This window comes from Morchella importuna (assembly GCF_003444635.1).
Source record: "Morchella importuna strain M04M26 chromosome Unknown Morimp01GS002, whole genome shotgun sequence".
NCBI classification, from domain to species: Eukaryota; Fungi; Ascomycota; class Pezizomycetes; order Pezizales; family Morchellaceae; genus Morchella; species Morchella importuna.
The window spans coordinates 1,118,751-1,143,114 of NW_025763399.1; the positions used below are offsets into that span (position 1 = coordinate 1,118,751).

At 48.5% G+C, this 24,364-nt stretch overlaps 6 protein-coding genes across 6 annotated transcripts; 5 read left to right on the forward strand and 1 right to left on the reverse strand.

Annotated features, from left to right (window-relative positions):
* Positions 1-3,101: 3,101 nt before the first annotated feature.
* Positions 3,102-4,490, reverse strand: LAJ45_01189 (uncharacterized protein; the record flags this gene model as incomplete). Its single annotated transcript, XM_046110786.1, has 2 exons — positions 3,102-3,689; positions 3,741-4,490. The coding sequence occupies 2 exons, from the start codon at positions 4,488-4,490 to the stop codon at positions 3,102-3,104; spliced, it is 1,338 nt and encodes a 445-aa protein (XP_045975964.1).
* Positions 4,491-7,201: 2,711 nt separating this feature from the next.
* On the forward strand, positions 7,202-7,768 carry LAJ45_01190 (uncharacterized protein; the record flags this gene model as incomplete). Its single annotated transcript, XM_046110787.1, has 3 exons — positions 7,202-7,544; positions 7,601-7,665; positions 7,721-7,768. 3 exons carry the CDS (start codon positions 7,202-7,204, stop codon positions 7,766-7,768), a joined length of 456 nt encoding a protein of 151 aa, XP_045975965.1.
* Positions 7,769-8,826: 1,058 nt separating this feature from the next.
* Positions 8,827-9,411, forward strand: LAJ45_01191 (uncharacterized protein; the record flags this gene model as incomplete). The annotated part of the gene is made up of 3 exons (XM_046110788.1): positions 8,827-9,175; positions 9,246-9,310; positions 9,364-9,411. 3 exons carry the CDS (start codon positions 8,827-8,829, stop codon positions 9,409-9,411), a joined length of 462 nt encoding a protein of 153 aa, XP_045975966.1.
* A 1,274-nt stretch (positions 9,412-10,685) lies between these two features.
* Positions 10,686-11,277, forward strand: LAJ45_01192 (uncharacterized protein; the record flags this gene model as incomplete). Its single annotated transcript, XM_046110789.1, has 3 exons — positions 10,686-11,049; positions 11,112-11,176; positions 11,230-11,277. The coding sequence occupies 3 exons, from the start codon at positions 10,686-10,688 to the stop codon at positions 11,275-11,277; spliced, it is 477 nt and encodes a 158-aa protein (XP_045975967.1).
* A 4,325-nt stretch (positions 11,278-15,602) lies between these two features.
* On the forward strand, positions 15,603-16,629 carry LAJ45_01193 (uncharacterized protein; the record flags this gene model as incomplete). Its single annotated transcript, XM_046110790.1, has 3 exons — positions 15,603-15,617; positions 15,904-15,984; positions 16,165-16,629. 3 exons carry the CDS (start codon positions 15,603-15,605, stop codon positions 16,627-16,629), a joined length of 561 nt encoding a protein of 186 aa, XP_045975968.1.
* A 5,681-nt stretch (positions 16,630-22,310) lies between these two features.
* LAJ45_01194 (uncharacterized protein) lies at positions 22,311-24,029 on the forward strand (the record flags this gene model as incomplete). The annotated part of the gene is made up of 4 exons (XM_046110791.1): positions 22,311-23,258; positions 23,314-23,467; positions 23,525-23,791; positions 23,863-24,029. The coding sequence occupies 4 exons, from the start codon at positions 22,311-22,313 to the stop codon at positions 24,027-24,029; spliced, it is 1,536 nt and encodes a 511-aa protein (XP_045975969.1).
* Positions 24,030-24,364: the final 335 nt, after the last annotated feature.

Sequence of the window (24,364 nt, forward strand, 5' to 3'; positions counted from 1 at the left end):
CCCGGAAGAAAAACCCATCATCTGGAAGCTTGCTTATAACATTTACAATTAAGGCACTAGTATGCCTTTGATGGTGACCGACCCCCGATAAGAATCAAGGAACCGGATCTGTGGATATGAGCATCGGAACGGGATTCGCAAGGGAGGTAGGTGGTTTTGGCCTTTTCTTCGACCTAAGTATCGGTAATTGATACCAAACATTAGATTATCATAGCTTCTGAGAAATAGTTACATACGGATATACTCTATACATGAAAACACGAACCTGAAGGTAGACTGCCGCGATTTTGCGATCTTTGGTGGTCCGTGGTAAAGAATCTATTGGCGTTGATATAGGTTTTGAAAACCGGCTACAAATGAAGCGACTATCCGCAGTACACCGCCGTGTACGTCGATCTGGTAGATCCGTACGCCGCCCGCACAGCCAAATCCAGATTCCACACAACTGATACATAGATACTTCCAAGTAAACCTTTCGGCCATTAGCCCTATCAATTAATTGAAGGTTACAGAGTACTGTAGCGAATTGGCATATATGGTATGAGCTTGTTATTGCGTTGCTAGATCGCCCAAGCTGTGTCACGAAACATCAATGCCAATCGTGAGCAAATACTGATGCCAGGAGTGTCGTAATTCCATGAGCGCTGTCGTCAGCTAAACGAACTCCCTATTCTTATTGACATGTTGTTACGTTTGTGTTATCTGGAGAGATTACTTAGTTGAAAGATCACCTGCGTATGCTACAGAGTGTGATTATTTTATTGGACGAGCCCTATTGGAAGTTGATAACCCATTATTCGGAATACGACGTTAGAAAACCTTTTCCTGCAGATAAGAGTCCAATAAAGTTGGTATAAGCCTAAGTACTTTGTTCTAAGGCTTGTATAAGGCTTCCACATCAAATAAGCGTCTTTACCACGGCTAAGTCCTTGTAACAGTCTCTATTCGGATAAGTCGCCAAGAGGTCTACCTTCCGAATTAATACAGAGGGTTTGGTCGATAACATGCTATGATCACTGATACTGTCGTGTTCGGTCATAGAACGATGAAAATGGGGCATCCCGTCCGCTCTGCCATACCCAAGCATCGTATCGCCTAGTTAGTACTGCAGTGGGTGACCATGTGGGAATCCTGGGTACCGAACTCTTTTTTTTGCAATGTCTTTTTTTATTCGTCTTTTTACAGCAGGCTTCGTAATGTCAGTCCGTACTGGATTACACACACACGTAGACCGACTTCAAGGGGGTGTGGTTAATACGGGGGTATGGTTAATTCTAAAATTTTATATAAAAACCAAAAGAGATAGTCGATCAACTCCCTGCGTATCATACATCACTCCGGCGTATATTTGGAATAGTCAGTGCCGGCACTGCAGGTCCCGGTATCAGTTCGGGGTAAGGGATGACCTTAGCAACGTTTGGGGTGGTTGACGTTGGAGAAGCGGAAGAGGATGTTTGAACCAGATGTAGTGGCGTCGTAACACAATTTTGTGAATTATCAACCGAAGGCTTTAATTTGTGTCGTTAACAGTGGATAAAGTCTGGGACGAACCAGAGGGTATGCACAGCAATTTTTTTTATATATGATACGATCAAGACCTTGCTCATAACCTGACGGGTGAAGATTTGCCATCGTGGGGACGATAGCTTCGTACCAGGAAGCATTTGCCTTGCCAGCGGGCGGGGGCCTCAGAAATACCCCGCCGTGTATATTAAGTCACCGGCCCACGGAATGTTCAAAATCGGTATTCCTGAGACCATACACACATGCTGGCTGAATGATGCTTTTCGCCAATACAACTAGCAGGACCTAGGAAAGCTAAACTACATCAGCAAGCCTATCCGACTTTGCCGCAGATGCGGGAGGCATGAGAGACGCTCGGAGACACTTTCAATCTCCTTATGTTAATCCACTATACGAGAACTTCAGGAGCCTTTCTTCTACCATGTCTCCTCAGGCCCTCTCAACGCTGTGATGCCATCTCCTCTGGCCCCTGCAGTAGCCTATACCAGGTCACCTGGGGGCCTCTCGATACGAAACCACTTTTATACTGGGCTACCAACTGTTCTAAAGAATGCTTGACAACCGTATACCCATATAGTAATAAACTCAGCCAGATTTCCCGCAGCAAAAAAGCAAGAAAGGAAAAGCAGCAGAGCGAAAAAGCGCATAAACCAAAAACCTCATATCTTTTCCGTGTGGAATTGGACCCCCCCCCCAGCAGCAGCAGCGGCAGCTGCAATAGGCCGCCAGGTGGTAACGTCAATAACCTACCTCCCCCGGAACGAACACCCTGCGTCGACGTGATCCAGAGCAGGCCTCTCAGTGCAACAGCAGAGAGCAGGAGCTGAGTAGGGCAGGAGGCAGCGGAGCGGGCAAGGAGCAGGAGGGAACTATTTGTATATAGAGTGGATAGCGTACGTCATGGACAAATACACAAAATCCAAAGGACTCAGAACCAGACCGCCAGCGTGACAAGACGATAAGGCGAATTCTGCAGTACCCTGCGGCCTCTTGTTGCAATGGTGAGCGTATCTGACTCTTGACGCCTGTGCAGACGAAGCCACAGCTATCAGATGGGTTCTGAGACTTCTACCCGCGTGTCGGGCACGTGGGATAATATCCCAATCCCCTGAGCGCCGAGTCCCGACTCTCGTATCCGGCGCGTCAGAGACCTCGGGCGGAATATTCCGAGCATTCTGATGCCCCTGCTTTGGTTACCCGCGGAATAAGGTCATGAGTTCCTCTCTGATAAGAGATAAAGAGCAAGTATAGGAAGGGATGTAACAAATACAGCGTACGGCAGATGGGGTAGTGTTGTATGTGCTTTCGAATATCCTAACAGGGTGTCACAGTGGAGAAATTCTTTCTTTGAGCATTCAGGTGGATTGGTTAGGGGTTTTGCTTTCTACTACTCGCAGGCGGCGGGGCTGGCTGGACAGAGTGCATTTCTGTGATCGAGTGATCGATCATGATGTATAGCCAGTAATGTATTAAGACAGCATAATGTTTATTATTTGACTAGAGTGAAAATGAAAACATAATATTGAAAAAAGAAAGAAAGAATGCCAAACATCCTCATTGCACACCCAGGTAACACATCACTCCACCGCACTCCAAAACTCCTCCGACAGTATTTCACCCACAGTCGTTTTGAATGCCTTCCTTTTCTGATCATACCCGCTTGGCTCCGAATCCGAACGCCTCGCTCTCGCAGCTCGAGCGAGCACAATATCCATCTCATGACTCAAGCACTGCTCGACTGCGTCCCTCACTGCCACCGACGTTCCCTCCGGGAACCGCCAACCCGCGTGAACCTTCCCCTGGCGCCCCGAGAGGTGTATAGTGCCAGTATAGGACTTGCCAAGGGCGGCGATAAAGCTCCCACAGGCCCAGCAGACGCTCTTGGAAGTGCCGAGTTCCAGTAATGGTAGCTTGAGGGTGAGGAGATGGGTGAGGAGGGTGCATTCCGCGTGAACGGAGGTCGTGACGGTTCTGGGGGGTGGATTATCGGGAGGGACGATCCAGTCGGTGCTGGGGGGGGGGACGAACAGGGATGTGAGGCTTGGGTAGGCGGAGAGGAGGCTCTCCGGGGTGAGAGGATGGTGGACTCGGTGGCTGGCCCATGCGTTCACGGTACCAAGAATGTCATATTTGAGAGTTATGATTTCCGGTGGTGGCGGTGCAATCTATTGGATTAGCGACGGTGATCAAGAAGCGGGGAGGAACGGGAAGCTTACTTCACGAATAGTGATGGTGAGGCGTGGCTCGAGTTCGCTGTAGCCCTCCACAAGGCAACAAACGGCAGCGAAGTAGTCGCCGAGTTTCTGTAGTCGACGTAGCAAGACGGGGTCATCAATTACCGAGTCTATACCTGGAGTGTGACCGATAGCGTATGCTATGAAGAGAGTACTACTCGCACGGGTGCCAGCTAGTGCCCTAGTGGGTGCGTTGCGGAGAGCTGTGAGCCAATGAGCGATCGACTTTTCAAGCGGTATGTCGGACGGGGACGGGAATCCTGTTGACTGAAGCCTTTCCCAAAGGAGGGTAGAGGTGTCAGGAGACGGCGGGTTGGCTGTGAAACCTGATTTAAGCCGATTAACAAGCTTGTTAAGGCGCGCCTTAACCTTTCCCGAGCAGTTGTCGATGACAAGAGATAGGGCGTGCCGACAAGTGTCTTCAATGGAACTGGTCTCTCGGGTTGTCGAGGTGATGATATCCTGGAGGGTCTGGATGTATGATGATTCGGGAGCAGTACACGGGCGATTTTTGGAGAATAAAATCGTAACAGATTTAGTAGTGCGTATGAGAGTTGTAGCCGCCACATCACTATTAGGCTCGGTGATTAATAGTAACGCTAGGAGGTTTAGGACTTTCAGATGTTTTTGTTGAAGGGAGGAGTGCTTGAGGGGGCGAGGATACTCCAGGCGATGCGAGATGGTGGAGAGGGCAAACAGGCAATCATCGAATGGGGGTTGGAGAGTGGTCATCTTGAGTGGGGAGGGGGAGGTGGAAGATGGAGAGAGAGAGAGTGGGAAGAGGGCCTCGCAGCCTGATTGGTCGAGAGCGAAACCCTAGCCCTGCATGGCCAAAACAAAACCACGGGGGACCGAAAGGATTAACGGGGGGAAGGGGCCGAAGTCCCCATTAATTGCTTTTGTCCCCCCTAGTTGGAGTGGAGGGGGGCGGAAGGCCCCATTTTTTGAGGACTTGATATCCATCTAAAGGTACGTAGCAACTCGCGAGGTGGGCCACTACAGCTGTAGTACTGGTGTGTATGTAGGTACAATTATGTATGTTTTGGCCAGGCGCGCGCCGTTGTACTTCTCGGGGGGTTATGGGCGTCTAGGGAACATCATAAAAACTAATTATCGCCTAGTCTGTACTAGTGACCATATAGGAATCCCGGGTACCGAACTCTTTTTTTCGCAATGTCTTTTTTCATTCGTCTTTTTACAGCAGTTTTTCGTAATGTCTGTCCGCACCGGATTACACGCACGTAGACCGACTTCACGGGGGTATGGTTAATTCTAAAATTTTATATAAAAACCAAAAGAGGTTGTGTCGATCAACTCCCTACGTATCATACATCACTCCGGCGTACACCTGAGATCGACCATACGTCCCCCGTGTAGACCAAACCCGTGAAGTCTTCTAAGGTAATCCCCGAGTTAGGAAACCGTAATTACTCTCTTAGGTATGTGTATGTGATCTACCTGTTACTAGTAATAAGCATGGCCTAAATGGGCCGTCACTTAACGCGTATGCGATCTGGAGTCGCCAGACAATATGAAAACTATAATTTGTGCCCGAAAGGGCCTATATAATACATGCCAAGTAGATTAAAAAGTAACAGGACAGGGAAAAGTAGTACATGATTGAAAACAGAAAAGCTAACAAGTAAATCTAGTAGCGCAATAGCATTTGTTAGTTAGAACTTTCTCCATATTTAACAATGCCGGTGTTGATGTGAATCTTAGATACACTTGGGCACTTTGGAAGATGGTGGTATTCTTTAAGCTTCTGGTTAACTTTTGGCCTTGGGCCAATGGACCTTGTCGATCCTCTCCTCTTGCTGTATTCTAGGATAAATTAACCAGTAACCCTCCCTTTGACAAAATGATCCGCGACGTTCAAATTCAATAGATCCCGTTCTGATATGTTTCACTGTTGATATTACTGCCAAGAATCACAATCGAGTGATAGCGTATGAACAAGTCACGTGTGTGTTCACCAGCTAGCCCCACTACTTGACTACCCCCCGATCCTGTTTGCCCGTTCCTAGGTGGCACCGCAGGTGCCTCGGATATTAGTTATTGCTAAGCTTAAGATTGCGGTGGTCGATATCTCATCGATCTACAAAGGGATGATCCTCAGTGCTCTTGGCGCTGATGCACCCCTTGGGTTCCTGCGGAATCCCTTCGTTGCGAGGCTGTCTTGGATTGGGTAATAGGTACTGTTTCTTGGGAGATCTTGGGATGAAATGTTTAGAACGTTTGGGAAATTAACTAAACATACATGTACTTAGACGTTTTGTTTGATGTATTAATTAAATTTGCTCTGTAGAGGAGCATTATCCTAGAGGGGAGTTTTGGAGGGATGAGAAAAATTGGGATAACGGTATTTTAGACCCGTTTGGGAGCTGGCCTAGCTCGTAGAAAACAACGTTTCGATAATCCTCTGTTAGTGGGTGGGAAACGGAAAAATTTCGAGACGGAGTTTTAAGCGAAAAAATAGGTCCTAGTTACTTATTGAAATTGGAAATCTTCGTTTTCATGGAGTTAATATTGTACTCTGGGTCGCAAAATAGGCCGCCAAACACATTTTCTCAGAACAGAGTTTCCGCCACTAGAACGGAGTTTTAAGCTCCCATAACTCTGTTTTGGATGGCTCCCAAACGGGCCCTTACTTCTTTTTGCATACTCTGAGATTGCGATGCGATTCTGACCTTACCATGCCTAGTTTCCATATGAGCAGATTTCAGTGCTTAGGTCGTACCCCGACGCCAAGCTCATTGGACATGAAGGGAGAAATGATCCCAGTTGGACGAGTGATCGGGTATGAGTAACTTCGTGCATAGGGGCCATAAAACTCTGCAGACCTGTCGATGATTGTCTTAGATCTCTGTCAATGCTGATAGAGTTTTCGATGTTCGTATGTATGTTCCTGCAGGTTAAAGTACTATACAAGCCTCGGACGGAATTTGAACATTTTCGGGAATGAAACACTTCTCTAACGAAGGTTCTTGGGCATGGATATGTGGAGCCTAAAAGTCGCGATTTTCGCGGCTTTATATGCTGGGTTACACTTCCTTCAAGTTGAAGAATTTGATTATTAAATCCAGAGAATGGGCGTGCACATTTCGTCCACTGCACTAGCGGATATGTGATGAGTATCTACATTCATTAGTAGGTAGACAGTTATCTCGGAAATGATATCATGTAGCAATGAAGGGGTACTTGCATCGTGAGATCCCTCCTACACGACGGTAAGGAGGGTATTTTTGCAGTTCAACAAACGAAACATATGAGAGCTCATACGACGTCAACTTCTATAAATCCCGGCTTTCTACTACACCTTCTCGCTCTCACCATCAGCTCTTACTTTCGCATCTTCATACTCACCCACAGTCTTTATCTTATCGCAACTCACAATCTTTTCAACTTCCACCAACACCTTCCAAACCACCCCCATACCAAAAATGCATCCCTCCACCATCCTCGCTTTCTTCTTTGCCGCCGCTGTCACGGCTTCTCCTCTCATCAACCGCCAGACAGTCGCCTCAGGCAACGATGGCTCCGGGGACCAGAGAGTCGGCAATTCCGGTCAGAACAGTGGTAGCGCTGCTGCCAACAAAGGAAAGATCTCTGGCGACTACACCGTCGAGCAGGGCGTCCAGACCTGCGGAAACGCCCAGCTTAACTGCTGCAACAAGGTCGAGAAGATGGGTGATACTAAAAATGCCGGTGTCTTGGGTAGTGTCTTTGGTAGCGGTGATGTCGGCGTGCAGTGCACCCCTATCAACGTGCCTCTTGCGATCGCTCGTATGTATCCAGGATGTTCAGCGGTGCTTAGAGGCTTCAAGCTAACAGTTACACAGTCCAGGTTCCTATCAACAAGGCTTGCGACGCAAAGGCCGCTTGTTGCCAGGGAGACAACACTCAGGTAATCTCTATTCATCTAACTGCCATTTTGATATCGGCTAACTTTGACCTGATAGAACGGTGTTGTCAATGTTGGATGTGTTGCCCTTACTTCTCTCATTTAGATAGTGGTTCCGGTATTTCCGAGAGTTGGATGGTCGGCTTTGCCGAAGTGGGTTATTATATTCGGGTCGTGTTCCCAATTTATATATACTTTTCGTCTCTTTGTTTAAAGAGTTTCATAGCCTTCATTATAAATTTTAATCCTTAACACCTCATAAAAACTTGCAAGCTTGAAGCTACCTGATTCGTGTTTTCTCTTGCACAATTGGCCTGAGATCCTGGAATACGTGTGTCTCTGACATGTAAGTTTGAGCTGTAAAAAAGGGACTAGTCATCATCAATCCTTAATTCTAAGAAGCGCGATTGTTAATACGTGCCCCAACAATCTCCATGATGGAATATTCATGCTATGCGTTTAGCATAGCACGGGCACGGTAACTGAATCTTATCCGAACCTGATAGGCTCGACCTTAACCTCCCAGACACACATAAACCTTTGTTCGTCACCACTTGTGATTCTGAGGTTGCACACATGTTAAGTTTCAATGATATAGTCGTGCTAGAGTATATGAATTCTCCACAAATGAAGGTTCTGCGCACTTCCCATGAAGAAACCATTTCGGAGCATGTTGATTCTTAGAGAAGTGCTTGCTAGATGTCGTATACTTTTCATAACAACCGGCAATTTCCTTAGAGCACATGCCGCCGCCCCTAGTATCGGCTTTTAAGGGGGGAATTGATATCCGTCCGTATTAAACATAGCATGCAAGGGCGGTATAACGTTCCGGAGGAAGATTCGACATTTTAGGAGAAATCTGGAAGGAAAGTTGCAGATCTCGTAAAAGGGTTATATCATTAATGAAAATCGAGGTAAGGCGGATCCAAGATGCGCGTTCCAAATTTTAAGATGAGCAGGTATTGTACCAAGGAGTACACGACCACCCGAACCCTCATACCTATAGCGCTCTCGCCCTAATCAATAAAACCTTTATAAACTCAACAATAGTCTTCTCCTCTCTCTACTTTTTTTCCTCGCCATCCTATCATCGCTACCACCACACTCATTTAGCATTCAAATTATTTTAATATTTCTCCATTTTTACCATCGCATTTATCCACCATGCTTGTCTCAAACCTCTTCGCTTTCCTTGCGCTTACGCTTACCGCCGTCTCTGCCTCTCCTCTTGCAGTCCGCCAGACCACCGCTTCCGGCAACGATGGTTCCGGTGACCAAGACGTTGGCAACAAGGGACAGAACTCTGGGAACGCGGCGGCCAACAAGGGCGCTGTAAAGGGTGACTATACTGTCGAGCAGGGTGTCCAGACCTGCGGTAACGCCCAGCTCAACTGCTGTAACAAGGTCGAGAAGAAGGGAGACACCACCAATGCAGGTCTCCTTGGAAGTGTCTTCGGCAGTGGCGATTTGGGTGTCCAGTGCACTCCCATCAATCTTCCAGCCGTTATCGGTGGTATGTATCACTCTGTTTTCAGCATCAGATACAGAAGAACCAAAGGCTAACGTAATTTACTACCCACCAGTCCAGGTCCCAATCAACAAGGCTTGCGACGCAAAGGCTGCTTGTTGCCAGGGAGACAACAACCAAGTAAGATTACCTTTTCATTCCTCTCGTTATGCATTTACTAACAGATTCAACAGAACGGTGTCGCAAACGTCGGGTGTGTTGCTCTTACATCGCTTATCTAGATGTGAACCATCAAGTCCGTCATGGTGTGCAAGGTGTTCGTGCGCCAAACAGATTGTCTCAATTATCCCAACTTTTCTTGTGTTTTTTCCTTTTGTATTGGGCGAGACAACTGCAAAGGCCTTTTTATTGTAAACGTTAGATTTTGTTATAGCAGATCCTGTAGATTCTCTTGATCGGTAGCAATATAGACAATCTCTAAACTCGAGAAATAATTGTGCGGGTATAATGGCGAGGAATGTGGCCGAGTGATAATCTATGACCGCACGTGGTGTTCATGAAAGGAATGCGGTGATCGTACCAAAAGCGAAAGTAGATCGCTTACTACCCCGCCAAATATTCTGTTTTGAAGAACTATCCACTGGGTACAGGCACACGCTCTTACGTGAGGCCCACATGTCTTCGCTGCTGATATTCCGATTTCATAATTCTCAAACAGCGTAACCGTTCCCGTGGGTCGAGAGAAAGGTTTCCTTTTTCCGCAATGGTCCAACTCCGTACACATACGCATATCCATTTCCTATCTGGGACGAACGAAGTATCGATCTGTTCAGTTCAAGATGTATCGTGATTCGTGACCAGGAGCCTTTCCTCCATATGACTACGGCGCTCAAATAGCTCCGAACTCGTGATAAAAGTATCTCCAGAGATAGCTTATCATATGAGGTAATGATAGAGTAACGAAGCGAAGAAATCTTCTTCGGGAAACAAGTCCTGTGCCCCACTGAGCATTCGCCCGGCTCTCTTCCTAATGCATGCAAAAAGCTGCTAAGAATCCTGTATTGCAATCGTGGTTCAGATTAAACTACTTGTGACGGAACCAAATCAAGTAATACCGGCGAACGTGTTCGTACTTACCTATAGCGAGACCAGAAAGTCAACTCGTCAAATGAATGCAGACGACCGTTGCAGCGGCATACCTACAAATTTGACGACGAGATTAGTACTCCGTCCCCAACCTAAAATTGTGGTATGCAGGTAGGTATGTCAACCCCCGCAACACCGACTCTGGCATGATTCGCGCTGCATAATCTCCTTTAGTCGTCTGCAAACAAACATTCAACCATACAATAACAAAAACAATATATCGACCTATAGACCTAAACTTAGTATATAAGTCTTCTATATTCTCATATTGTACTTCCCTTCTCATCTCATCATCACATCCTCACATCTTCACATCTCCACATCTCCACATCCATCTGCATTCACATTCTTCGAAACCTTCAAACCTTTCAAACCCCAAAACCTCAAAACCTCCAAGTCTTCATTCAAAATGCAGTTCAGACTCTTCGCCCTCCTCGCTACTGTCGCTCTCACCCTCGCCTCCCCCCTCCACATCCGCCAAGACAACAATGATAACAACGATAACAACCAAATCTCTGGCAACGATGGCAGCGGGGACCAGATAGTCGGCAACAACGGTCAAAACGCAGGCAACGCCGCTTCTAACTCCGGTAAGGTCAACGGTGACCTCACTATCCAGCAGGCTACCACGACCTGCGGTAATGCTCAGCTCAATTGCTGCAACAAGGTCGAGAAGAAGGGAGACACCACCAGTGCTGGTCTCCTCGGAAGCGTCTTTGGCAGTGGTGACTTGGGCGTCCAGTGCTCGCCCATTAACGTGGCCGCCTTGGCTGGTAAGATACCCATAGGGAGAATCGAATGCTTGAAGTCGCATACTAATTGGATTTTCGTACAGTGCAAGTACCAGTCAACAAGGCGTGCGATGCCAAAGCTGCCTGTTGCCAGGGAGATAACACTCAGGTAATTATTCCTTTGTATTTTTTTTCACATAATCAATACTAACACCTTTCTAGAATGGTGTTGTCAATGTCGGGTGTATCGCCCTTGCTTCCCTCCTCTAGGGGATTTTTCTATCGTCGTTTGTCCCGCTCGTATAATAGGGTCTTTTCATCTCGTGAGATAGCAGTAAAGGAGGATAATTTGGTTATAACAGTAATTAATGTGTATTGCAATTGGAGCAAAGAGCGGTTATCATAGTAGTTAGTTAGCAAGATCAGAGTAATAATAAACCAAACTTCATGATCCTGTATATATGCTCTTCCCATATCCCACATCTCCTCAGCTCTATTTGCTTGGATGTATTGTCACGTTGAATCATATCTCCGAATGTGTAAGGGTCGCTAGAAGGGGGGAAGGGATGAAGAGTGGTTGAGCGAAGCAAGGGGTGAGGTTGCCATACACGTTAGAAGTACATGTATTCATGGACAGTCACTCGACCTAGGGGTCTTGGCGCTAGTTGAACACTAAGAAGCATGCGCAGACAACTTATAATGTTTATCGCAGTTAAAGTCAGAACGCAAAACCAGAGCGGTTCTAACTTTTCAGCAACTAAATTTCTACGACTGATAACTCGAGGGACACCAATTTACAAAAACATGAGAACTGCGTGGAGCAACACCTCCGTGCTAGTTCCTCCCAAGCTCACCACTAGGATCAAGCATCAACAGATCTGTCTCGATGAAGTCAGAAATGACGAAACACACCGCAGAGCAGAAAGCGTGGCCACCGATAGGCAGTGCGAAACCCGACACCCAAGTTATGTCTACATAACCATACGAGGAATTAAGATCCTCTGGGGATAAAAGAGGCTTAAGTGAAAAGTATGTATACCATGGCTATATGTGTTTCGGCTAGAAGCCAAGAGTGTGTGCAACATCATAACGATTGAGCTTGCTAAGTACTAATTGATTCTTGGCAGCCGAAATTCCCGGTTTTCGGGGCTACAGCACAAAGACATGAATCGCCTCTTTCGATTCATGATCTTGAATTGCAAAAAGGAAATATTGCTGATCTGCTGTCTATCTCGGATCTCGCTCGGACCAAGCGCTGCTGCAGGGACGTTAAGCAAGGGTGCGTGGCGGTGAATCAAACGCCGCCTACCAAAGGTCTCAACCAACAATGAAGAAAAGGAAATATTGTTTCTCGCTAATCCGGGACTACTAGATATATACAGATCTAGATAAACCCAGATATTCAGGCACATCCGACGTCAAACCTTAGGAAATCTTGTTGATCCATCAGCAAGAGCTACATGCACTCCTTGATCCCGCTCCTCATTACCAAAAATATTCCATTATGCGGCATCGGATGAGAGAAAGGTTTTGTACACCAAAGGAAACTCAGTATCAGTACGATAACTTCCCTAAGTGAGCGATTATTTATGAGCTATCCAAACTGCTTGATCAATGTAGTCTATTCGAGTACTCTATTAATTCTAATGGAAACAGTGGTTTATTATATCTACCTTACGATAAAGAGATCAGCAGATCCACGTTATGTCTTGGGTCGAAGAATCAGCGGTAGTAACAACGTCTCGGTGATCCACACGAACTATAACCACATCTACTGATCGTCAAGAAATGGGCATACCTAGAACTCGACTCCTTAGACTGTCTATCCGACCTGTGCCCGGGGGTCCAAGAGTGTTCTTTCGGTACATGTGTTAGTATTGCGGTCCCCTTACTTCGTCTAGGGTCAATATAAATTACATAAGGTTTAGCTGCACGAATTGAGTCAATATGTTCCGGGCCACTGGCGGATACCTCGAATTCGTGAATGGACTGCTTTCTCCGTACACCCAGGACCGGACCGGTCCGTTGGCGAATGCACTGGGCAAAAGGTAGTGAAATTGACTCTTGGAACCAACACCCGAATTGCCTGGGCTCTATCAGAGGCCATATGGCTTTACTAGAGGTCATAGGGCCCAAATAAGAGCTTGCAAAGGTGCCTGAGGCTGATAGAGGCCACAGGATGTCACTGAAGCTCGCTAAGGATCTTGAAGGTGCTAATTATTATTCCAGACTCGATATTTAGGGTCGCTAGTCTTTTTTTTAAGGTCTCTGGTGATTGTAGTAGTCATCGGGGTTAATATAAATCATTATTAGTTATCAGGTGTTGATATTAAAACAACAGTTTCCCCAGGCTGTTCGTGAATAGACTGGTCCTGTCACAGATGTATGAGCCTAGGAGTCCATTCACAAATACCTCAAGTCTGTTCGCGAATTTGTCAAGTCCATTCACGAATCTGTCATATCCGCGAATGGCCCGGAACAAATACTCGAAATGTTTCGCATTTTACAGGCAAACCGGGAATCTCGAAATTTAGGATCGATTATGATCATGGAACTACACCCCTTTCAAGTCGTTAATGATCGGCCGGATAACTTGGCAGGTTGCAACAGTTGTCCCTACTACTTGCTTTTCTTTCGCCGTGAAGGATTCGAGCCCGAGTCTTCTGTATGGTGAAGACGGTGAGAGAATTCAAATAAGCAACGCCTGGAGTATGACGGATCCCACACTGATGAGGAGAAGCACCAACGACCTACGCCTAGACACTATACCTGAAAGAGGGCAGATATCGAAAAAGGGGTTGGGGGTGGGATGTATCAAGAAATACCTGCATCCTCTCTGGTGCTTATACTTCTTACTTCTCACTCCTCCACCCTCTTCACCATCACCCTTCCTTTCGCTTCAAGTCCTCTCACCCATGCGATCTGCCTCTAGTACTAACACCCCAACAAAATGCAAGCACTCGTCCTCCTCCTAGCTCTCTGTGCTGCCGCTCTCCCACACTACCCCCCGGCCACTTCCCCAGATGCAACCCTCTCCGTCACAGAATCCAACACCGCACACCACGACACCAACGCCCCCAGCATCCGCACCGATAACAACCCCCCCCCCCCCCCAACAGCCCCCACCGCCGATACTCTTCCAATAGCCACAAATCCCGTAAATGAAAACACCCGGCAAAGCCCCCGCCGGCTCCATCTCCCCACCCTCACCCTCACCCTCGCCACCCCCCCCCCCCCGGGCGCGCCCCGCGCCCCGCACCTCCACCGCAATATCCGACGGCGACCAGGCTGTATCTATTTGCGGCATTGCGGTTGAGAGGAAGGAGGGTACGACGGGCACTAGTTATTTGAGAGTGGCGAGGTGGGCCTGCGGTGTTCGCCGCTTTGGTTGGCGGGGGTTGGCGGTGGTGAGTATGACGCTTGTGGGCGTGGTTGTGGTTGTTTGGTGTTGGAGGAGTGGAAGTGGTGGGGGGGGGGGTAGGCCAGGTCCCGGTTAGTGAGGTGTGTGATGCAGAGGCGGCGCGCTGTCGGGTGATACTACGTACGTGGGTGGGCGGGATGGGCCTGGGGGCGGGCCTGGAGATGGGGATGGGGACGGTGCTAACGGGTGGTGCGCCGATAGTCGGGGGTGGTTAATGTGGGGTGTAGGTACACGTGTTGCGCTGTCTTCGCTCATATAAGAGAGTATTTGCCAACCGTCAACTTCGACAATTGATGTCACTTCAAACTTGACAGTTGCAGGAGGTAAAAATTGACAGTTCCCCTCGGTGCAAGAAATCTCGATCCAGTTAACGGTATACAAAACTACCCCCGAAAAATAAACAGTCCATCACGCTACCCGCAGTGAAATAAGCTGTTGGGACCGAAAATTCATACCGTAACCCATTGGTACTAGCCGCAGTACTATATATAGTAGTTCCAAAAACTGGGTACTTGTGGTCCTCCTGGTATATCACACAGCATGACGCGACGCCCCACTGGGGTTCAGAATTGACAGTACTGGTTGCCATTTTGGAGCCCCACAGTTTGTAAATTCTTGAAATTGGCGGTTGGGAAATAACCTCTTACAATAACATAGTAGAGTGCTAAAGCGCAAGAGCGAGTGGAGTGTGGGTTTTTAAGGCCTCTTGGTGTGAAAGCGAGTGCCTTTTGATGTCTGTGCCCGGGTTTATGTTTTTGCTTTTGTTATGTGTAATAGTAACAGCAATAGTAACAGTCCCAAACGGGGGTGCAATAGTAGATATGTATGTAGCACCAGGGGGTATGTGCTATTCCCATTACGTTACTAAAAGTCACTAGCGAGCGCCTCCACCCACCCATCCAGCCAGTAGACAGCCAGTAAAAGCATGCAGCAGTGATCATTACCGGTGTTCCTATCATTACCTCTCTTATCTCTCTCTCTCTCTTCCCTTGCACCCCCCCGCCTTGCATTCACAACCGGTCCGACCATTAATCCGTTGCAACAGCCAGCCAGCCCACCCAACAACCCCACTCCTCACACATGCTCACACATGCTCACACATGCACACACACACCCAAGCAACGGCGACGGGCGAAGAAGAAGAGCTCGTCGCATCCCTTACCCCGCAACCGGCATGCAGGGCCGGCCGGTTGTTGCACCCTCGCACACGCACACACCACGTCACGAGAGATATCGATTCTGGCCAGACCCCTCTCTCTTCTTGCTTGTTTTCTGTTCTGTTCTGTCCTGCTCTCCTGCTCTCTCTCTCCCGCTCTCTTCTCTTCTCTTCTCGCCACCATAAAACAAGGAGAACTCCACCATCACCATCACAGACAGCTCTACGGAACAGATAGACACTAGACTAGCACGCATAGACAGATACAGTGGTACAGAGTGGTACAGATGGCCCCGCGACCGTACGAAAACAACTTTAGGGTGCGACTGAGCAAGACGGGGAACTGTCCGGCGATATATGCAATCTCGTCGGGGCCGCAGAAGGGGGTGCATATGTTGAGGTGTGTTTGGCTCTCTGTTGTTTTCTGTTTTCTGTTCTGTTCTGTTCTGTTCTGTTCTGTTCTCTATGGAATCTTCCCCTTTCCCATCCTCATCTCTAGCTCTAGCTCTCCTTATCTTCTCTCTCCCCCCCACCCCCTACACACAAAACCACAAAAACTAACAAACCCCCCCCACAACAGCACCGAGCCCCTCCCCCCTCACTGCAATACATGTACCGCCACCCCATCAACATCCACAGCACCTTCCTCGACGTAACCGGCGACTTTCTCCGCCGGCGCTTCGACAGCATCGAGGCCGCGCAGCGCTGGATCGACGAGATGGACCGGTCGCCGTCGCTGCTGGCCGACCAGCTCGCCGCGTCGCTGTCGCTGTCGATTAAGCCCAGTCTTGCTGCCACGTCGCGGGAGCGCCGGAGGGACCCGGTTTATAAGGGCCCTGGGATGGTTGGCATGGGAGGAGGAGCAGGAGGGATGGCGGGGATGGGGAAGGTGAGTGCGTTTAGGGTGGCGAAGAAGGTGGAGGGAAGGTATAGTAGGAGTCATACTGGGGCTGTGGTGAGGAGACGGAGTGATGGGGATGTGGCGGGGGTGGTGGGGGTGGTGGGGTTGGAGAGGGGGATGGCGGAGGTAGCGATGGAGGATTAGGGGGTAGGGCTGGGTGGGTATCAGGGGGCGGGAGAGAAGCGGGGGTGAGGATGAGGGGGTGTGTTTTCGGCGGGCGTTTTTTGTGTTTGTGTTTGCTTGGGGGTGGCTTATGTGTGCTTTTTTAAATTTGTTAGATACCAGCTGTCGCTTTATAGCTCTGTTCCTTCCTTCCTTACTGCTCTCCTTTGTTTTTCTTCGCTGTTTGTTTACTTGGTTATGGTCTCCTAGATTAGTATATCATGCATCATATCATGCATCCACATACAGCATACAACATACAACATACAACATGTCATGTAGCTTAGCTTGGGTTAGGTTAGGTTGGGTTAGTAGCGTAGCTTAGTAGATCATGTTTCCTTCTTATGTCTCTTTCTCATCTCGCATCCCTCATCCCGTATTATCAGTCCCATCCTATCGGGGGTCTTTTGTCTGTCTCTTTGTTTTCATGTTATAAGTTAGTAGTAGCTACTCGTAATCGGAATAAATTGTGGCATCCATTTCCCTCACTACTTACCTCCGCGTACCCAAACCCGTGAGATTTTGGGTATGGATGAGCCATTTGGAAATTCTAGTTCATCTTTCACACGACCACCACCACCGCCACCACCACCGCCGGCGCCGCTTCTTCAAAACCTATATCCAGTGCTCTGTTTGTTGTAATTGCACTATCCTACCGGGCCCCCCCCTCCCCCGCGGCCCACCACCTCTCCCTCCCTCCGCGTCGGTAATCGAGGGTGGCCGGCTGGCAAGGGGAGATCGGGGAAATAGGAGTAAGTAGAGTAGAGCTTTACACATCCTACCAGCTACATAGTAAGACCAACTCGTGACGGGGCGTTAGTACTTGATTAATTGGTCCGGTGGTTCAGCTGAGGCGTACGTAGAAGCGCTATAGCTACTTGCTATTTATATAGCTGTTTAATTCCGCGCGAGGACTGTACTGGTCCAGTGGGCGGGGCCGGGGCGTGAAGGTGTAATTAATATGGTATGGCGCTCGGGATCTAGCTAGCTGCGCGTGTATTAAATTCACTCCAGATGATACATATATAGCAGTACTCGGTCAGACCCACTGGCGATGAAATCTATATCTACTATGTATATAGCAAAAACCGTTCAATCCTACAGTAGTATCACCACATCTTTAACCCCAAACACAAGACTCCGCATCCCCCCTTCCCCCTTTTTTTATACAATACTCTACAAGTAATGAAATAAGTTCCGTGTGTTCACAGCCCACCCCCGTCCTTCCCAAAGCCCCCATCCCAACACAACCCTAACCCTACTACTCCGGTGAATTGTCAAGATATCAACCAGAATTCATTGACGCTATCGTGTTCGGTCATAGAATGATGAAAATGGGGCATCCCGTCCGCTCTGCCATACCCAAACATCATATCGCCTAGTTAGTACTGCAGTGGGTGACCATGTGGGAATCCTGGGTACCGAACTCTTTTTTGGCATTTTTTGGGGGGGCGGGGGGGTTTGGTGTGGTGGAGTTTTGGGCGAGGTGGGGAGGTGGGATGGGTGGTGGTTGGGTTGAGGTGGAAGGAATAGTCTTGGTGCGGGTGTGATGCGGATTTTTATTTGTAGGTGGTCCCCCGGGGGGGGGGGGGTGTACAAAATGCGTCCGCGACATGGGATCCTATCATTGGCACCTTGCGACTCCCCAGCAACTGCCACACTATCGTAATGATATCTCTATTTATCTTTTTCTGCTTCTGCGGCAGGCCTCTAGCTCTCCCTACGTACTACATGTCGATCCTTCTGAGGCCCGACGATATGTTATTAAGATCCCAGTACTAGTATAAGTACAGATACAGATATGACCAGTGTCAACGTGAAAAAACATAGCTCGCTAGACCCAGGGATAATTGATTGATGTAATTAGCCTTCTCCATGCGGAACGCCTAGATGGAGGTAGAGGTGAGGTAGAACTATGGTGGATTTGGATTTAAAAGATACAGGACGGCTCTGGATGTGTCGGGAAGGGGCGCGCGTTGTACTAACGTATAGCTACGGAGAATGGAATATTCCCTTGGGGTATGCTGGGCTGGGCGTGGACGGGGTGGTTTTTTGGAGTGTCGGGACCTCGGGGCGCAGTTTTCGAGTGACAGTGTATGAGGCTAGTCAACAGGCCGAGTCCCAGCGTTTAATTTGGCTGAATCGAATCGGGTCTCCGGAGGTCTGGCGCGTGCGGGAGGCCCTCCGTCGGCTGTCAGCTGTCATCTGTCAAAGGCGGTGATTTGAGAATCGATGCTACTTGTAAACAGCTACCTTATGAATATTGACATATGACTGAGCTCAAACACCTCAGGCGTCATCGTCACTTACTTACCAGGCAGTCACCGACTACCCACCCGTACTATCACCACCACCACCACCACCACCACCACCACCACCACCACCAAATACCTCACCGTCCCCTATCACCACCGCCGACCTAAAAAAAACTTAGTCCAATCCAATCCAATCTGATCTGATCTGATCCAAGAGTATTAGCAAAGTCTTGGCGGTTCGACCTAGCAGCACTCGCCTTAATTGGTCGAGTGATGGTGGATGACGGTGGTGTGGGGATTCAGGGTTCTGTTTCGCCCCCTGCAGAACTCGTGCTCCCAACGATTTTTTTCTTTTCTGAATATCATAGGAAACCCCCCGATCACATGCGGCCGAGGTAGCAGTTCCTCGATGTTGATCTTGTGAATCCTTTTTTTTTTTTCTTGTGCGCTTTCTCCACCAACCCCCACCACCGCCCCCACCAGCATCACTCATCACCACCTCTCGAATACGAAAAAAAAAACTCAACAATTTCCTCCACCCTCAAAAAAACTACCACTCTTTGTAAGTGAGGGCTCCCCCAACAACTACCACCACTCTTCAAAAAGAAAACATCGACAAAAGAGTTCGGTACCCAGGATTCCCACATGGTCACCCACTGCAGTACTAACTAGGCGATATGATGTTTGGGTATGGCAGAGCGGACGGGATGCCCCATTTTCATCATTCTATGACCGAACACGATAGCATCAATGAATTCTGGCACATATCTTGAAAATTCACTGGAGTGGTAGGGTTAGGGTTAGGCGCCTGCAAAGAAATGACTGAACTCGGATTATCACACCTTGTCATACATGTGCGGAATCTTGACTTGTAGGGTTGGATATTGTGATAGTCGCTAGCTGAACTGGTACCATCCTGGAATTTGACATCATAAGGTGCTCCTAATATTAAGCGAAAGCATCACGTTGGTTGAGTATTTGTAGCAATGGATACCTCAGTGGCTATCCGCTATTTCAATCCTACAGTTACTGTTATGGCAGGAAACGGCGAACGTCATGGAGTTTAGTGGGTTTAATCGAAGGCTTCGGAGTTGTAAGTGTACAAGTATTGCGTAGGGTGCCATACTTGAGTTTAAATAACCAGAATACTTGCAGCCAAAACTATGAGCTGTTTGCGTGGTATTAATTCATTCGTTCACACCGCATTCGCGATACCGGTTTCATGCCGGGTATGGATCAGGAAGTGTTGAAGTAGAGCATATGTGGCGGGGGTGGGCCAAGGCTTGAGGGATAGAGTTGTGGATTAATTCTGGGGCACTCGATGAAAATATCCTCCGTTCGCTGTGAGATGGTTTTCGATATAATAGGCAAAGAATATGTTTCTCCTAGGCTACGGTGAGTGGTGTGGTCGGTCGATGGTGTATTCAGGCCGCGCAGTGCTGATCCTTATCACCGTTAGCTGCCTTCGAAACAGGAATTCTACACGTACCTGAGTCGAGTAAATCACGAAATAGCAGTGTTCCGAGCAGGTCGAGACTGATTGACCAAAGAACCTCCCCTCGTTCAAACTACTGCTATAGAACAGACAACGCAACTGTAATAGAGTCCCGAATGAATTCTCCACTAATCTAGAAAATCACACTGGGATCTAGTAGAGGGGACGTATATGTGGAACCCATGCCTAATATGCTGGTCTAGAAGTCTCTTGAGGGCAAAAATGACGTTCCAAGGGTTAGTAGTACAAGACTTACTTTATACTCAGTCAATTTCGTCACGCTGTGGTGCACACATGGCTCGAGTACACTGTCGAAAAAGACAAACCGTAGAACAAACTCTCCATTATCATAATCCAATTCATTCATTCAGCAGCTCGAGACAACGCCTCCGAGTATTTTCTTCCCGGTACCATGGTAACAGCCGTTCATGAAATATCACTCACTTCCCTACCTTTACCAACAACACGCTTACCCCAACTATCACAAGAATGATGTTTGACTCATGGCGGCTCAATGCGCTCCAGCCCAGGTTTGGATTAAGCACAGTACAGAAAGGAGGTTTGTATTAGAGCCATGCGCATACCATGTTCTGACCTGGTTGTGCCTATAGATAGGGATTGCCGCACCTACCCTACACCAGCAACTCATCAAATCCGAGCCACCAAAACGAAGCAAAACACTTCCATCCATAGTACTTCCCACACTACAGAGAGACCCTTACCACAAAAACGGCGTGTACCTTCCGAGAAATCATCGTGCCCAAAGGACTCTATTAATAAACTCTGACCGGTGGGCGGTGAATCCCTCTATGAAGAAAATTTGCTCTTCCTGCGGGACATGCCTCTTAACCAATAACATGGTCTCCTAGGTATCTCCGACTCCATAAAAACCGGCCATCTCGATGCTTTGGATCCTGGGGCTCTCATTATCATCCCGGAATAACGCGAGTGAGAGGCTGTGCGCCAAGCTCAGAATGCAGTTACTAGTATTCAAAACCAGGACTTTACAGGATCTATTTTTGGACTACTCGATTGTAATTTACGTTCTTATGTTCATCTACTCAGTCAACCTATGGGGGAATCGAGCGGGCAATGATAGGGCGGCGAAGCAATGTCGGGTGAATATCAGACATACCAACCAGGTCCACAGCACTGTGAAATAGTGCCTTTCTTCGTACAAAGCACATCGCATACATTCAAATCACCAATATAGTTCTTAATCACAGCTCCCAACTTACACATCTTGAATAGCCATAGCCCGTATTTCTTGTGGGTTTCTCCAACCTGGGCTATCAATAAACCAACTAACCAACGATTTCTATCCTGATCTTTCCCGGAAGTTAGTGACGTCGATACATCCGTCTACAATCTCAACGTTATGTGGTTCTGAAAGCCCTCTATGCTCAATAATGGCCCCTACAGTTCCCGGATATCCGATTTGTTGAGGACGCCTGGTGCATGCACGCCCAGGAACATGGTTTCGTCGGGTTGCACAAGCCGAGTGACTCACTATGAACTAGATCCAGACGTGAAACGCGGTCAGGGATGAGTTGAGTAATCTGAAAAGATTCCTTGGGGGCTTTATCGGTGTGCTGTTGTTTATGGCTTCGAGTGGCCCTCGATAAGGCCGCCCCCATATGTCTACTTCACACTGGATTCTGATATCTTGAAATTCTCGATGCTCGATGGAACTGTTTCGTATAGATCACTTACGATTACTTACTCGCATAATTAAAGTGCATAAAAGAGTATCCCAGGCAGAGAATAAAAATAAATATGGGCCATCCCTGCCTGGCCTGACCTCATGGACTCCCGGCGGCCGGCCCCCGAACAATTATGGCCTTATGGCCCTTTATAAAGCTGCCAGTCCCAGGAACCAAGACACCGCCTTATCAAACCGATAAGCACCGATAATGGCATACACAACTCTCCTCTGGGTGCTTTTTGCCCTCCTACTTCCCTATTACTTCAGACCTCTTATCCACAACCTACTTAACCATCGCGCCAATGCCAAATATGCCCGCGAACACAACTGCCACCCCCCAAAGGTACACCTCACAAAGACCGTCTTCCCCTTCAGCATTGTCAACGTCTACCAGTTCGCGCGCGCCGCTGCGTCAAAGCGCCACATCAACCATTTCCTCGACCAGGTCCAGCGCTTCGGCAATACACGCGTCTACTCTTCCCCGCTGTTCATAGGCCATGCCATTGTTAGCATTGAACCAGAGATCATCAAGACTATCCTCGCCACCAACTTCGCCGACTGGGAGCTCGGAAAGGTCCGTCACGAGGCCTTCTCGGCACTGCTGGGCGACGGTATCTTTACAAGCGATGGCAAGGTCTGGGAACATGCGCGCGCTCTATTGCGCCCGCAGTTTGTCAAGGACCAAATCTCGGATCTTAACGATCTCGAGATACATTTCCAAGACCTGCTATCGATTCTGACGGCGCCGGGGGAGGGCCAGGTCGTCGAGCTGCATAAGCTCTTTTTGAGCTACACCATGGATACGTCGACGAGCTCGTTGTTTGGGGAGTCGGTATTTTCGCTGCGCAGGCGTGGCGGTGACGGCGTGGGCGAGAGCTTTCAGGACGACTTTGATTATGCGCAATTGGCGATGGGGTATCGGCTTGTAGTGTGGGGGTACCATCTACTATATCGCCCACGCAGGCTACCCAAGGCGCTCAAGCGGATCCATGACTATGTGGATGAGTTTGTCGACCGCGCGATCCAGAGACAAAGGGTCGAGAAGAAGGAGGAGGGGAAGTATGTGTTTCTGGAAGAGCTCGCGAAGGCTACACAGGACCGGAAAGTGTTGCGGGATCAGACTCTTAGCGTCATGATTGCAGGCAGGGACACAACGGTGGGTTTGGTGTTATGGGCTAGGATCTGGGCTCTGTTAGCTGACTTATATGCAGGCAACATTACTGTCGTGGGTGTTTTGGCTGCTGTCGAAGAATCCAAAGATGTGGGGGAAGCTGAGGCAGGAGGTACTGTATGAAGTTGGGAAAGAGCTACCAAACTACCAGCAGCTGAAGGATTGCCGGTATCTCAAGTGGGTGATCAACGAAGGTAATTCAAGTCCTGACTTCACCCATTCTGTTCCATGCTAACATACTACCTGCCTAGCACTGCGATTATACCCAGTCGTCCCCATTAACTTCCGTTACTGCAACAAGAACACCACCCTCCCCATCGGCGGTGGCCCCTCTGGTGACCTCCCCATGTTTGTCCCAAAGGGCTCCCGTGTCGTGTACAGCGTGTACGCCCTGCACCGCCGCACCGACATCTACGGTGCCGACGCCGACGAGTTCCGCCCCGAGCGCTGGGGTGAGATGACGCCGCGAGCGTGGGAATATCTTCCATTCAACGGCGGCCCAAGAATCTGTATTGGACGTGAGTTTACTTTGCCCCCCTTGTTGAGTGAGTGAAGAAGTGGTTGTGGGCTGTGGTTAATGGGTTGGTAGAGCAAATGGCGCTGATTACGGCGAGTTACACGATTGTGAGGATGGTGCAGGAGTTTAGGGCCGTGGAGGATGCGGATATAGTGAGGGAGCAGGTGTTGACGAATATTGGGCTTACGCTCAGTCCTGCGAATGGGACGCCGGTGAGGTTGTATAGGGATGTGGAGTAGGGAGGGGTGCGTGCTGTTTTATTTCGAGGATGTATGTAGGTTTCGGAATTGACACTGGGTGCAAGGATGGTCACCGTTGCCAAGAGGCTTGACCAGCGAGACATGCAGGAGCCGCAGAGTGACTTGGCTAAATACTTCCCTGCATACTTGGCTGACATAAGCTATGATGCGGCTGAACTCATGTTTTGTGGCTTCCGCCGCTGCCTGAGTTGAGCCTTTTCGATTAAACCAAGAGGTAAAAATTCAAAACTCGATATTTCTCGTACGGGGCGTAATAGTTTTTAAATTTGAGGAAACAGGTAAATGGTTATGTAAGCTACTAATATGTACATATG